This window comes from Lacerta agilis, chromosome 2 (assembly GCF_009819535.1).
Source record: "Lacerta agilis isolate rLacAgi1 chromosome 2, rLacAgi1.pri, whole genome shotgun sequence".
Classification (NCBI taxonomy): Eukaryota; Metazoa; Chordata; class Lepidosauria; order Squamata; family Lacertidae; genus Lacerta; species Lacerta agilis.
The window spans coordinates 7,929,033-7,943,524 of record NC_046313.1 but is presented as its reverse complement, the minus strand read 5'-3'; the positions used below and the strand labels follow the sequence as shown (position 1 = coordinate 7,943,524).

The following is a 14,492-nucleotide window of genomic DNA, read 5'->3' as shown; positions in this document are numbered from 1 at the left end:
TATTCTAAACAAAATAAATAATTCCTTCCAGTAGGAAGGATTTTTATTTTTATTTTTTTTTACTATGGCAGACCAACACGGCTACCTTACCTGTATCTGCATATTCTGTCAGTTTTTGAATCAAATCGGCAATCCCCAGATGATAAGCTTCTGGTTTCCTCTTAAAGGAAATCTTTAGCATTATTTTTTTTTTTGTAATTCTGAGTGAGTGCTGTCCCAGAATACCTGGATTTTCTCACCTAAGTAATCTCAATGGCCTTACAGCAGTGGTGATGGATTAGATGGTAATATTTATTCCTTCGCTCACAGCCTCCTCTTCTCCGTTCTCCTGAGTGGGCCTCTGGTCTCCTACCCTGATGGCAGCACTGGCTATGCAGGTGAAATTTTACAAAATGCACATCTACTGGGAAAGAAGCAGGAGGGGGCAAAAGTCTGGGACTATCACTTCTCAACAGTGCAACAGACTAGTATTTTCAATGAGAAGCTTCTAGCCGGCACTTGAGTTAAATATTTAAGGCAAAGGCGAAACCACCCCTGAGATTAATACCTGTGACCAGTGCTTTTTTCCCCCTGCGGGTACGCATACCCCTAAACATATTGTGAATCTACGTTTGACCTCATTGAGGGGCAGTATTTCAATATGAGTAGGTGTCAGGGATTTACTCCTTCCCTTGGACGTTGCTCATGAGTAACGACAAGCCTTTAGGTAAGCTAAAACTATTTGTTGTCCATAATGGAATTACAGAGACGCTGCAGCCATGACTGCTCAGTCAGTTTCAGTTCCTCGGAGTGGCGGGCTTCCTCTCGCCCGCCAACACAACCAACGGCTCGGCACCCTAAAATGACGTCTGCATCTCCTCCTCCCCCCTCCCCCCATGGCTCATCTTCCTGTCTGTGACTGACGGTGCTGGGCCTCTGTTCTGTCATCCACAAGCCTGGCATCTCCCTCTCTTCCGGACACATTTCCTGACGGGGGCTGGAGGAGGAGGATGAATCTGTAGAGATTATGGGTGGCTGTTCTCTATAACCCAGCGACCCCCCTTCCCTGGAGGAATCGCTATCTTCCCTCCCAGCTCTAGCTTGCTCCTCTCTCTCTTCCTGCTCCTCCCTAGTAGTCCCTCTTTCCCTGACAGTAGGAAAATAAGAGCACCCCAAAATATTGTTTTGTACTGCCTGTGACCGACACCTATTCAAACACTTCCTCTTTCCCATCCTATGAAACGGGTGCACAAATATTCCTGGAGGCAGACTCACTAGACTATTGGGAGTTCAGATACATTTCACTGCCACCTTTTCCACGCACTTCTGAATATTCATAAATCCATCATTAGCAGGGAAACCTCAGAACAAGTAGTTAATCTTCTGCTGCATCTGACACCTGCCTGGATCAAAGGGTTTCATTTGTATAAATGGGATTCTTCATCACTGATTGTGCAGATACCAGCTGGTGGCATATTTGGTCCTAATTCCCAGCTTGTGGAGGAAATGAAATGTCTTTCTAACCCGTGATTTAGTTACTGTCTGTAAAACCAATAAGAACAATATTCAGCAATGCTGCCCTGAAAATGACTGGTTGGGTTTTTTGTTTTTTTTTAAAGGCTTAAGGAGGCACCTAAAAGAACAAATTGTTGGCACCATTCTAACTTTGGGGCGAAGAATATCTCAAGGCATGGATGCTACCCCACTAAAAGCCTACTTCCAGGTACTCATTAAACGAATGTCTGGACCATATGGTCCCCACGAGAGGGTAGCTACCCCAATCGGTGTCAAATGCAAAAAAATTGGTGAGCTTATCCTTACCCAGGTTTGCAATTACCGGTATATAAAAATACCAGTAAATAAATCACCCAGAGCAGAGTAAAAAAATAGATTGGTCAGCCAGAGTGGCTGTAACAATTTGGAATATTTTGGCAATATGGTAAGAACAAGGAACAACAGAGACAACAGCAGTTGGAGTAGGGGAAGGGCAGGAAAGGCAGGACTCCAAAAACTGTGAGATCGTGGGAATCCCTATTCCAAAGCCATTGAAATCCAGTTTTTTTCAACTTTCGGAAGATATTACTTGCACAATAAGGACTATATTTCTCTCTCCTCCCCCCCCTTTTTTTAAAGGAAAGGTGGGAGAAAGGGAAAAACAGGAAAAGCCAAACCTGGTGCCTGATTTTGCATGGTTGATGTGATTCCTGGAGTATCTAGGACTCCCTGCCCCCCCTTTCGTTTACAGCAGGGATGACAGAGACAAGCTTCCATATTCATTCAAAGAAGGGAAGCTCCAACAAGGAATGAACTGGGATGTCACTCTATGCCAGGGTCAACAAGGTTTATCTTGCCTGGGCTGGATCGGTCCTGTGGAGATCACTCCATGGGCCAGATCGTGCACACGTGCAATTTCCGGCGCCATGGAAGCAAGTTCCTGCGCTGCGCCGGTTTAGCGCAGTGCAGCGTGAGAGCGGGCAGCTCAGTTCAGGGGCAGCTCGTGGGCCGGTCAAATGACCTCCGTGGGCCGCTTCCAGCCTGTGGGCCTTAGGTTGGTGACCCCTGCTCTATGCCCTTCTTGGCTGCTGGAAGTGACAAGAATACGATCCAAGGGCAGAATAAGATCCACTGAGACGTCAGGGAACCTGGGTTCTGGTCTCCTCCATTGCTCCTGACTTTTGCCCCTCAGAATACACCAGAAGGGCAAAGAGTTCGTGTTCAGGGAGAATCTGGCTGTGACTCACAATGGCCTTAAGCAGGTACAGCAGGGATGGGGAACCTGTGGCCCTACAGGTCCCATCACCCCCAACCATTGGGCTCAGGGTTATGGGATGTGGAGTCCCAACAATACCTGGAGGGCCCCAGGATCCTTGCTTCTAAGCTCCAGCAATACACTTAGCTGTAACAGGCCTGGCGCCTGGGGAATTCGGTTTGTGATTTTCCATGGTGCTCCTTAATCCTCCTCCATACCTCAAAGAAGACAAGCTTGCCTTTGAAGATGGCCAAGAAGTGGTGCGGCTCTTTGCCCATGCTCAGCCGCACCTGCACAGGCTCCCCGTTGTACTGCTGATCCAGCTCCACTGCGTGGTAGGCTGAAGCCGCAAGCTCGTCCACCGTGGCATGGCGTCCCTGTTGAGTACAGTAATTTGAATTCACTGAAATTGTAAGTGCTTGTATGCATTGCTATGTGTTTAAATTTGATTGGTTGGTAACTGAACTCTGTAGCGTTCTCTAGTGGTTCTCATGTGATTAGTTAAGGTTGGTCGCATGGGGGGGCGGATCTAGTGAAGGAGAGATTTCGTTTTATGGGAAGCAAAATGACTGTGTTTTAGAATCCACTGTGAACACTGCTAAGTTGAATAGAGTGTTGGAGTGCTTCTCCTCTGCTTGAAAGAAAGAGAGCAGGTAAAATGGAGAAGGTAAATGTGGAAATCTCTCATAGAAGCTGCAAGGCATGGCCTAACTGAGAGACAGAAGGCTGAGTGCTGAGCTCTGGAAAGACAGGAAAATACAGCTGTTTGGAAGTTAGAAGAAGAGACTGCAATGCATATCAGGCTCTATGGCAGGAGGGATATCGTTTGTTTCTCCGCTCTAAGGAAAGGAGGAGCAGAGCGCAGGGACTGTGAGCGCCACGTGCAGTTTGTGCACCAGCCAATTTCCCTAACCATAGTTTACAGCCACCATTACCTGTACACCACGGACAATTGAAAGGAACATTTGGTAGCAGCACCTAAGACTTCTGAAGCCAACGCCTCTGGGAAGTCAACAGAAACGGTGCCTTCTTCGCTTACCTGCCAAATGTACAAGATGTAATAGGGTTTCCTGTTGACCTCATAGGTGTACAGGACTAAGTAGCAGTCTCCACCGTAGAAGTATCCATGCCATCGATGGTCCACTGGAACCAGCTCCAGGTCCTCAACCCTCCAGACCTAGAGATAACAAAACAGAAGGTTGAACTAGATGTTATCTCGGCAAATGTGCAGTCATAACCTAGGGAACGGTTAATCAACCTATTGCTGGCCCATGTTTGGGCATTTATCTGCTTTTTTAAAAAGAAAACTGCACAAAATTTTGTATTTCAGTATGCAATTCAATTCAATTCAATACCTTTATTTATGCATTTTATCAAAGACAATAGATTCAAATACACATAATAAAAATGATTAGTGACGGTGGCATGCAAAAATGCATAAAATTAGGGAGGAAATGCTTGCGAAAATATGGACAATAGTAAAAGCGGCATACAGTACAAAAATTCATTTCTTCGGAGAAATTCACACTAAAATGCTGATGAATTTTCATGAGGATTTTTTTAAAAAAATGCAAATTGCTGCATTAAATGCGGAGAGTTCGCCAAAAGTGGCTTAGTCATGCTGGCCACATGCTGGCCACATGACCCGGAAGCTGTACGCCAGCTCCCTTGGCCAGTAAAGTGAGATGAGCACCACAACCCCAGAGTCGTCTGTGACTGGACCTAATGGTATGGGGTCCCTTTACCTTTACTTTTAAGACAACAATGCAGTTTTTCCGACTCTGAACATCTCTGGCTGCAGAATTGCCTTTTCCTGTCATGAAATGGCAATTATTGTTTTTTTTTTTTTTTAAAAAAAAAAAACCTTTTGTAGAAACTCGGGGGAAGGGTGCACAAGCAATATGGTAGAAACATTACAGGTGAATGCTATTCATATTCATGAACAGCAAGTTTTCAGCCATTTGTTGCTAACCACTTCTAAGGCTTTGCAAATCCCCTCCCATCCCATTGCTAAGCCTTAGGCTGCCAGACCCCTCTGTGTGACATCACAGCAGCTAAGCCAATGGCAGCCAAGGTGGCTGTGATTCGCCCAACCACACTCCCAGTATCAGAGTCCTGCAATCATTCACTCCTAGAGCATACCGATCACCTCCGTGCTAGTGTGATATTTTGGAAATATAAAAGAAAACTATTGTGTGCAAATGTGGGGCACCTGTACTCACTAGAGAGCCAACAAGAAATCCAGCTTCCATTCTGGGATTGGGGCTCATAGGTCTTACCTCCACTTTTCCTTCCCCGCTGTCTACCATTCTCTCCTGGGCTGCCAACTCTGGCCGGGCATGCAAGAGGGTGGCATCAAATTTCTCTTGGGCGACCTTAGCTAGAAAGGAAACATCCATCAGACCGAGGTTTTGCCAAGGGGAGTGCATGATCCCTTGGGCCTGGAGACAAGTACAAAGGTCGCAACAAGGCTAGGAGAAATTGCAACTTCTTGGCCATAATTGCTGAAAACCTAAAGATGCTAACAACAACAACAACAACAATTTATTTATACCCTGCCCATCCGGCTGGGTTTCCCCAGCCACTTTGGGCGGCTCCCAAAACAGAACATTAAAAACACAATAAAAGATCAAACATTAAAAACTTCCCTAAACAGGGCTGCTTTCAGATGTCTTCTAAAAGTCAGATAGTTGCTTATTTCCTTGATGTCTGATGGGAGGGCGTTCCACAGGGTGGGTGCCACTGCCAAGAAGGCCCTCTGCCTGGTTCCCTGTAACCTCACTTCTCGCAGTGAGGGAACTGCCAGAAGGTCCTCAGAGCTTGACTTCTGTGTCTGGGCAGAACGATGGGGGTGGAGACGCTCCTTCAGGTATACTGGACCGAGGCCGTTTAGGGCTTTAAAGCTCAGCACCAACACTTTAAATTGTGCTTGGAAACGTACTGGGAGCCAACGTAGGTCTTTCAGGACCGGTGTTATATGGTCTCGGCGGCCATTCCCAGTCACCAGTCTAGCTGTCGCATTCTGGATTAGTTGTAGATGGAGCTGGTATACAGCTGCGCTGGACACAGAACTGACCTGCGCCTCCGGACAACGGCAACTCGGAATGACAGAATGCAAACCAGAATTGGCCTGAACCAGGGATGGAGAGGTGGGTGTCTATGCAGCTCCTTGCCAATGGCCCAAAGGATCCGAGGCACATCTCAGCACATCCTTACCAATTTTGCCAACGTTGTAGGTTCTTCCCAGCCCCACGGTCTGGTCCTGGACTGTCCATTTCTGGAACAGCTGCTTGAACATGGCTGACTCTGCCCCGTCATGAACAGTTTCCAGGTTGGTGCTGGGTGGGTAGCCTTTCATCTGAACGAATTCCTGTAGCGAACAAGCAAGGAAGGAAGGAAGGATAGGCTTTTGGTTCTGCCTCTAGTGCAGGTTTCCTCTGCAGCCTTCAGCATGTTGCTACTGAGAGAGAGCCAGTGTGGCACTGGACCAGGTTTCAAATCCCCAGTGACCATCCCTCAGCCTAATTCATCTCCTCACAGAGGATAAAATGGGGGGTGAGAGAAGCACCTATGCCACACCGAATTCCTTGGACAGAAATGTAAAGGTGGGGACTTAAATATATTTACAGTGGGGGCAGTAAAACTTAGGACTGCAGGCTAAATGTGGTTCTACAGTTTGTTTTTAAAAATCTGAGTGTGGGGGAAGAATAATAATCCCAGTTTTATCCCTTCCGTTTCTGCCAACAGGCCTGAAATAAGCCACAGCAACTGCAGTCAGGCTGTGTGTTTTCTGGTTGTTTGACAACCATGTTAAGCAATTACTGGCAGCAGCAAGAGGAGGGGGCGGCTGCAAGGGAAGTTAGCACACCCTAACAAAACCTCTTTAAAGGCATGTTCCACATATCCTCCGAAAGGCTAAATAAGGATAATGACAAATACTAGAAAACAGAGATAAAGGCAAAGGTAAAGGGACCCCTGACCATTAGGTCCAGTCGCGGATGACTCTGGGGTTGCGGCGCTCATCTCGCTTTACTGGTGGAGGGAGCCGGGGTACAGCTTCCGGGTCATGTGTCCAGCATGACTAAGCCGCTTCTGGCGAACCAGAGCAGCGCACCGAAACGCCGTTTACCTTCCCGCCAGAGCGGTACCTATTTATCTACTTGCATTTTGATGTGCTTTCGAACTGCTAGGTTGGCAGGAGCAGGGACCGAGCAACGGGAGCTCACCCCACTGCGGGGATTCGAACCGCCGACCTTCTGATCGGCAAGCCCTAGGCTCTGTGGTTTAACCCACAGCGCCACCCATGTCCCAGAAAACAGAAAAAGTCCCTGGTAAATTGGAACATGCAAAACTGGCTCACCTTCCATCATAGCCAACCTTGCGTTTTTTAAAAAAGAATTATATACACATCTTTCTGTCTCTGCATTTCGCGTCTGCATACAACTGGGGCATTTAAAAATTATAACAAAATTGCAGCTTAGCTGAATTCTCCTGCCATACCAAGGCCTTAGACATGGCTGTTTGCTTCTCCGTCTTAGTGGCTCCTTTGCCCTTCCAGACATAGATTTTCATCCCGCCGTGATCCAGAATGTAGCAGTCCTGAGGCACAAATGAGAAGTTTATGATTAGCACAGGAAGAATTTCTCGCAACTCCCCGGTTGGTTTCATGTGTTTCTGTGTAAAATGGGCGAAAACTACAAATCCTTGGTTCCCCACCCACCTTTTACGTAAACAGGCAAGAGGAATGTCTAAACCTGAGGCTGATGACAGGGGAAGAGACTCGAGACAAGAAATTTTTTTAAAAAAAAATGTTGGGAGAGGCAATCTTATGCTCATGACAATGGCCAGCAGCTCATACTCTAGACCAGCTGTCTTAGATTGCTGGCTAGTCAATTCACATGTGGCTTCTGAATGCCAGCCACTTCTTATGGCCAGCAGGTGAGGAAACTAGAAGAAACACATATGGCAGATTTACACGTGGTTAGATAGAAAAGTACAGTATACTGGGGCTGTGCACACACTATGAAAGCACATTCAAAAGACGTTCTTTCCCTTAATTCTGGGCACTGCAGTTTACAAAATGGCAATTTCCAGCAATCATTAACAAACCACAGTGCCCAGAATTCTCTGAGGGAAAGAATTGTGGTGTGTGTGAGCCATTTATGGGTTTCAGCAAATGTATTCAGAATTGAGTACAGGCAGCTCCCATTTTGCACACATTCAAGGCATGCGCGACCGCTGACACTCACAGTTTTCTGCCCTGGAAGGGGGTGGAACAGCGACGGACAGCACTGGGGGGGCCATGATGGGACAGGTGTATGCGCAACCTACCCCTGTGTGAATGGGAAGTTGCCTGTACAAGGTTGCAACCATAAGGGATTTATTCTGTAGAATTACTGCAATCTCAGTGTAAATGGTTTGAGGATTGCAGCTGCTAGGGATGCAAAGAGGCAGCGATTTCTCTTCCATCCTGAGTTGATTGCAACCAGCACTGTTTCAGTTCGGCTACAGTTCAGCTTCTGCTATAACCTACATTGCTTAACCAAATTAATTTCAGTGGAAGGGAAATACAGAAAATAACACAATTGTTTATGTAATGTTTGCAGGCTAAGAAGCCTGCAGCGAAACCACTGGTTTTTGCTTGCATGGTTTCTGATCCTGATCTCCAAGTTGAAGCAATTTCCATTTCTGTTTCTGACTGATTTCTCAAACACCCCTAACAGTTGCAGGTTTGGTTTTTAACATGGGTGTTAATGAGGCCCCTGAAGAACGTGCACCCCCTTTTCAGACTTACGTCATGGCTCAGCATATCCTGCATGAGGGGCCGTTTGGCTTCTTCTGTGACTTGCATTTTCCCTCCGGAGTCCGAGACACTAGAAGAGAGGCAAGAGGGAGGGAGGAAGAGAGATTTGTCTGCTCTTTAGCTTCTGGGTTTGACGGATTGCCCAACTCCCCCAAACATTTCCTCTAAAGTCCCCCTAAAATTTTACCCGTCTCCCTTCAAGTCCCTGTCCCTCCTCGAGTGACTTCATGTTTTCATGTTCATCATTTGACAGCTGCAATACCAACTGATGGCACTTATGTGAAGGACAGCCATTGCATCAAACATATCACACCTCCACATCACAATGCTTTTTCACACATTCTGCTGCAAATCATGGAATGGTCAAGTCATTGAAAGATGCACGTTTGCGTGAATCCACCCAAAGACTTGCCAGCACCCAAGGGAACCATCATTTTATTTGCTTCGGTCAACCAGATCACATTGAGACTATTACTATTCATAAAGATTTATCTCAGTACCATGTTGAGGCTTTGCTTCTTCTTTTGCTTCCGGGGGGGGGGGGGGGGGCTGCCCACCTCTTTCCTTCCCCCTTCCTCTGTGCATGACCCAGCAGCTTTCAAAATGTCCCCTTCTCCTAGCTCTGCTGCATCAGTGACAACTTCCACTGTGCTTCGCAAGCAAAAGGGAAGTCTTGTTGACCTACCGATAGAGTGAGACGTTTGTCTTCCACTGCTGATCGACCACCTCATCAGGAATGGCAGGTTGGATTCCCTGCAACCTCTCCCCAAGCTCGCTCTCCATCACCTTCATCAAGTCTGGACTGGCTTCTTCCACCTCGCCCTCCACCACCCCGATCTCAGCCCGGCCCCCACGCTCTCGGTCACGGATATCTTTGGCCAGAAGCATCGCCTAAGGAACACATGAGGAGCACAGGAAACAGCCCATAAGCAAATCAGACCACGTAGTCCATCTAACTCAGTATTGCCAACGCTGGAGATGTCAGAGATTGAACTTGGGGTGGGGGGCTTCTGAAATGCACGGCCTGTGCTGTGAGCTGTGGCCCTTCCACACGATTCATATGTATATTCAGTTTCAGAAGCTTTAAACTCTCTGTGGCTTGGTTTACACCAGAGTTTCCCAAACTCCAGCTGTTGTTGGACTACAACTCCCATCATCCTTAGCTACAGGACTGGTCAGGTTAGGGATGATGGGAGTTGTAGTCCAAGACCCAAGTTTGGGAAACCCTGGTCTACACTGTTGACTCTATAGGAACTAATCTGCACATGCAGTAGAATTGACGAGTTGTTGTTATTTTTGTCAGCACATAATTACTATTACTATTCAAACTGAGAAGCCGACAACAAACAAATGCTCCAAGCCTTCTTCTTTTCCCTGCTCCTACTTTGCCTTCCTCTTAGCAAAGAAACTCTTAAAGCATCAAAAAATCTAAGCCTGCAAGTTTCCCCTCCATGTGTACAGTAATTGCAGCTTGATGTTGATGGTGCGGACTATGGCGATCAGCGCTGTGGCACAAAGTAAAAGGTTTAGACCAGCCTTTCTCAACCTCTCTGTGGCTCGGTGTACACCAGAGTTTCCCAAACTTGGGTCTCCAGATGTTGCTGGACTACAACTCCCATCATCCCTAGCTAGCAGGACCAGTGGGCAGGGATGATGAGAGTTGCAGTCGAGCAACATCTGGAGACCCAAGGTTAAGAAAGACTGTTAAAAAAAACCCACCTCCAAACCTGGTGTGCCCACTTTAACATGTAGTATGGCCCTCAGTCAGAACCTCAAGGAAGTATAAACCCAGGACAGCCCATCCTGCTAGAGCTCACACCTTCATGCGCTCCTGCTTGTTGCTCAGCGGTCCATTCCATTGCACAATGACTTTGCCAAGGTCCAGTAGGAAAACGTCACCGACATTGAAGCTGTCCCAGCTCATCTCCACCTGCGAGTGTTGAAGGCATGAGACAGCAGACAGGGGCAGGCAAGAGAACAGAGGGAAGCGGTGAGTTAGAGCAAACCAACCAGAAGCTGAGGGCACTTTCAGATCGGGGGGGGGGGCAGGGCAGGAACAACTCACCTCTGCAGCTGTCACATTCCTCTTGCCCTTGACATGCAACAGACGCTTGACGTTGTGGACATTGGTCTCCACGTGGTTCAGCCCAGACGCAACACCCCCTTTCTTGTAGCTGTTTGGGGGAGAGGGGTGTGAGAACTGTGCAAGCTGGGTAACCAGCTGCTCCAGAGAATGAGAAACGATCATTTGTGATTTCTGGCTAGGGAGAACTAGCAAACGATGAGCAGAAAAAATATCCAACCGATGCTGTGGTAATCGTTGCACTGTGGCTTCAGATTTTAATCAATCAGTTAGATGTATTGATTTTAAGTGTGTGTGAGAGAGAGGGGGGGTACCTTGGTTTTCGAGCATCTTGGAAGCCGAACGTTTCGGTTTTCGAACACTGAAAACCTGGAATTAAGTGCTTCTATACCTTTACCTTTAGTGGAATTAATAGGTAATGTAGAGTTATTGGTGCTCAGCCCTTCCAAGACTATTTCTTTCTTCATTACATTTATATACCGACTTTATTAAATTTATATGCCACCTTTTCAACCGAGGAGCTCAAGGTGGTGAAACATGGTTGGTTCTCGCCTCCCCGCTGTATCATCACAACAAACCTGTAAGGTGGATTCAGCTGAGAGACAGTGACTGGCCCAAGGTCACCCAGTGAGCTTCATGGCAGAGTGGGGACTCAACATTTTAAGCAGGGAGGCACTTACTTCTGAAGTAGATTTGAGGAGGGGGCACATGGGGGGAGGAGAGGGAGGAGCTCAGTTGGGCAAATGGAAACCCCTCCGCTCACTGGTGTATGAAGGTGGGGCGGGGGAGCGCACCGCACTGGGTACCATTTGGGGGAAAGGGTGCCATCGCGGCTGCCCCCCGGGATGCATGCCACGTCCCCGTGAGCGATGCACCACAACCCCAGGCCACATGCCACGCCCCCACAGGTGACGCGCCACACCCTCGGGACGCGTGCCAGCCACCCCCTTGCCTGTTCTCTGCCCCGGGGGCTGCAGCATGTTGCTCCGCCGCTGCTTCTGCTGAAGATGCACATCAGCAGCTGCAGAACATGAGATGTCAGAGTTTGCCGCACACCGGCACCACGGGCACATGCACTTCTATGCTCACTAAGAAATATTCCACTAAGAGAGCTGATCCCAGGAGAATTACAGTTCTTGCAAACCATATTAGCAAAACATTAACAAGGCAACCCCCCCCCAAAAAAAAATCCCAATGCAAGGCCAAAATAGAGACTGTGGTTGATGAGGGATAGGTACAAGGAAACTGCAGTGTTTAGGTAATCTTAGAGTATGAGTTTAATAGTTTTACAGGATGGGGGAACTCCCTAGATGGTGATGTATATCACTTTATGTGAATTGAAGTAACAAGCCAGTCCTACTGTCTTTGCAAGTAAGTTGAGCACAGCCCATGGACTCTTTGATTTTCTGTTGATGCTTCTTAATAATGGTATGTAAACAGCTTTGTGAGGTCCACCTGAAAAGCTGTATATAAAGCAAACACTATCTATCTATATCATCTATCTATCTATCTATCTATATCTATATCTATATCTATATCTATATCTATATCTATCTATCTATAATCAGCCAGCCTTCAAACAGCCAGTTTGGTACCTGCCGTCTGTAGCTGGAAATCAAATCATGACAGAGGTGATTGTCAGAATTGCCTCCACATCTGCCACGCTACTGCATCAGAGTCTGTTACACAACAATCTCTTCCATGTGGAAATGTCGTCGGAAGCACAACATCCACATTGGGAGGAGGCTGCTTCGAATAAGATGTAACCAGATTCTGGGAACAAGTAGCATCAGAGAACGGATATCACTCCTTGCTTAAGAACACTTGTGGGTCATGTGGCTGAGCACCACCAGGAGACAGAATAGTAAAATGGTTTGCAGGTGCATTTGCCTAAACAAACAACATGTTTGTTTGCTAAATGATAGGAAACAGTCATCTTCTTTATCCACCCTCTGGCATAACTTTGTTCAGAAATGCAAATTTCATTGTATGATTCGTAGATACTATTTCCTGCAAATATAACACCCCTTTGTTTTTAAAGACCACTTTCTCCAGTTTTAAAAGAGGGGAAAGAGAAAGACCAAACTTCCAAGGACCCCATTAAGGGAAAGCAGGGGGCACGCCCACCTCCCTCCAAGGCTTCAGACCACATAGCTATTCATTGGAAATACTTTTACTTTTGCTGACTCAACGCATAGCTTGAGGATAACAGTTGCCCTCATCCAGTGCTTTTCAAACTTTCAACACAGAAGAATCATTTCCCTGTTGATATGTCTGTCAAGAACCCCAGAGGATATGAGGGGATAGGGAAGACAAGTTCATTCGCGCTTCTCAAAATGTGTGTTGAAACACAGCGATCCTTGAAATTGGCACTTCTCTGAATAAAACGACACAGTTTTCCAACAAAGAGCATGTACGAAAATGCATTAAATCGGGGCAAAGTATGCGAAAATGCACATCTTAATCAAAACGACATACAGAGGTGCATTATTCGGGGGGGGGGGGAATCTATTTGACCGAATATGTATATTAGGCAAATCTGCATACAAAAGATAAATGTGCAGTCAAATGCTTTAATTTCATGAGCACTCTCTCTCTCCCCCCCCCAATTAATGCGGATATGTGATGAAACAGAGGTTGGGAAACTGAGGGGAAACTAAAACAGGCAGGCTAGACCATCCCTGCAGGGAAGCTCAGACAGCAACACATCTTAGAATCATAGAATCCTAGAGTTGGAAGAGACCACAAGGGCCATCCAGTCCAACCCGCTGCCAAGCAGGAAACACCATCAAAGCATTCCTGACAGATGGCTGTCAAGCCTCTGCTTAAAGACCTCCAAAGAAGGAGACTCCACCACACTCCTTGGCAGCAAATTCCACTGCCGAACAGCTCTCACTGTCAGGAAGTTCTTCCTAATGTTTAGGTGGAATCTTCTTTCTTGTAGTTTGAATCCATTGCCCCGTGTCCTCTTCTCTGGAGCAGCAGAAAACAACCTTTCACCCTCCTCCATATGACATCCTTTTATATATTTGAACATGGCTATCATATCACCCCTTAACCTTCTCTTCTCCAGGCTAAACATACCCAGCTCCCTAAGCCGTTCCTCATAAGGCATCGTTTCCAGGCCTTTGACCATTTTGGTTGCCCTCTTCTGGGCACGTTCCAGCTTGTCAGTATCCTTCTTGAACTGTGGTGCCCAGAACTGGACACAGTATTCCGTGTCTTGGACCAGCCATGCCTGGATTTACAAGAAAAACACTGCCTGCCGAGATGTTGCCATTCCCATGATGACCCCTTACTCACATGAGACCTTGCTTGAAGTAGCCCTTGAAGAGCTCAGACTCGTGGCCCTGCACCTCCCGATGCTGCACGGGAACCCCACCCAGGTAGTCATCCAGCTGGGTGGTATAGATGGCGGCACAGCCCTGCTCATCCAGCGAGGAACGTTTCCCAATCCAGTAGTGGATGTCATAGAACAGGGCGCTGCCCGATTTACGGGTCTGCAGGAGGGACAGACATCATTGGGATAAATAAGTACAGTCATAAGGTCCGGGCCCCCTGACTTGCATGCCATAACAACAACAACAACAACAACAACAACAACAACAACAACAACAACTGTTGGACTTTTGGTTTTAACTGGAAAAGCCACAAAACCAGTTTAGCACTTGGAGTGGTGTCCAGCTACGCTTCCTCTGCGTTTTCCTGCTTCTCCAGTGCTTTTGCAGAGTTTTTTCAAACTTCTTACTTCTTCTTGCGCAACAGTATGTGTGCCTTTCGTGCCAGCAATAAATTCCACAACGTCTGGGTTGTTTCAAAGCAAGTACGCTTTATTTACAAGCATATAAATCACGGAGCTTCTCCAGGAGATTCGGACG

General features: G+C 47.0%; 1 protein-coding gene across 1 annotated transcript in view; it reads right to left on the bottom strand.

The window, feature by feature from the left end:
• Nucleotides 1-14,492, bottom strand: part of AVIL (advillin) — a 37,063-nt gene that overhangs the window by 12,784 nt on the left and 9,787 nt on the right. The window contains exons 4-13 of the mRNA XM_033138463.1: nucleotides 13,918-14,114; nucleotides 10,597-10,705; nucleotides 10,351-10,461; nucleotides 9,217-9,422; nucleotides 8,523-8,601; nucleotides 7,229-7,327; nucleotides 5,945-6,098; nucleotides 5,008-5,108; nucleotides 3,768-3,905; nucleotides 2,947-3,105 (exon numbers count right to left, since the gene is read on the bottom strand). Of these exons, the coding sequence (XP_032994354.1) occupies nucleotides 2,947-3,105; nucleotides 3,768-3,905; nucleotides 5,008-5,108; nucleotides 5,945-6,098; nucleotides 7,229-7,327; nucleotides 8,523-8,601; nucleotides 9,217-9,422; nucleotides 10,351-10,461; nucleotides 10,597-10,705; nucleotides 13,918-14,114 (1,353 nt within the window). The remainder of the gene's footprint in view (nucleotides 1-2,946; nucleotides 3,106-3,767; nucleotides 3,906-5,007; nucleotides 5,109-5,944; nucleotides 6,099-7,228; nucleotides 7,328-8,522; nucleotides 8,602-9,216; nucleotides 9,423-10,350; nucleotides 10,462-10,596; nucleotides 10,706-13,917; nucleotides 14,115-14,492) is intronic.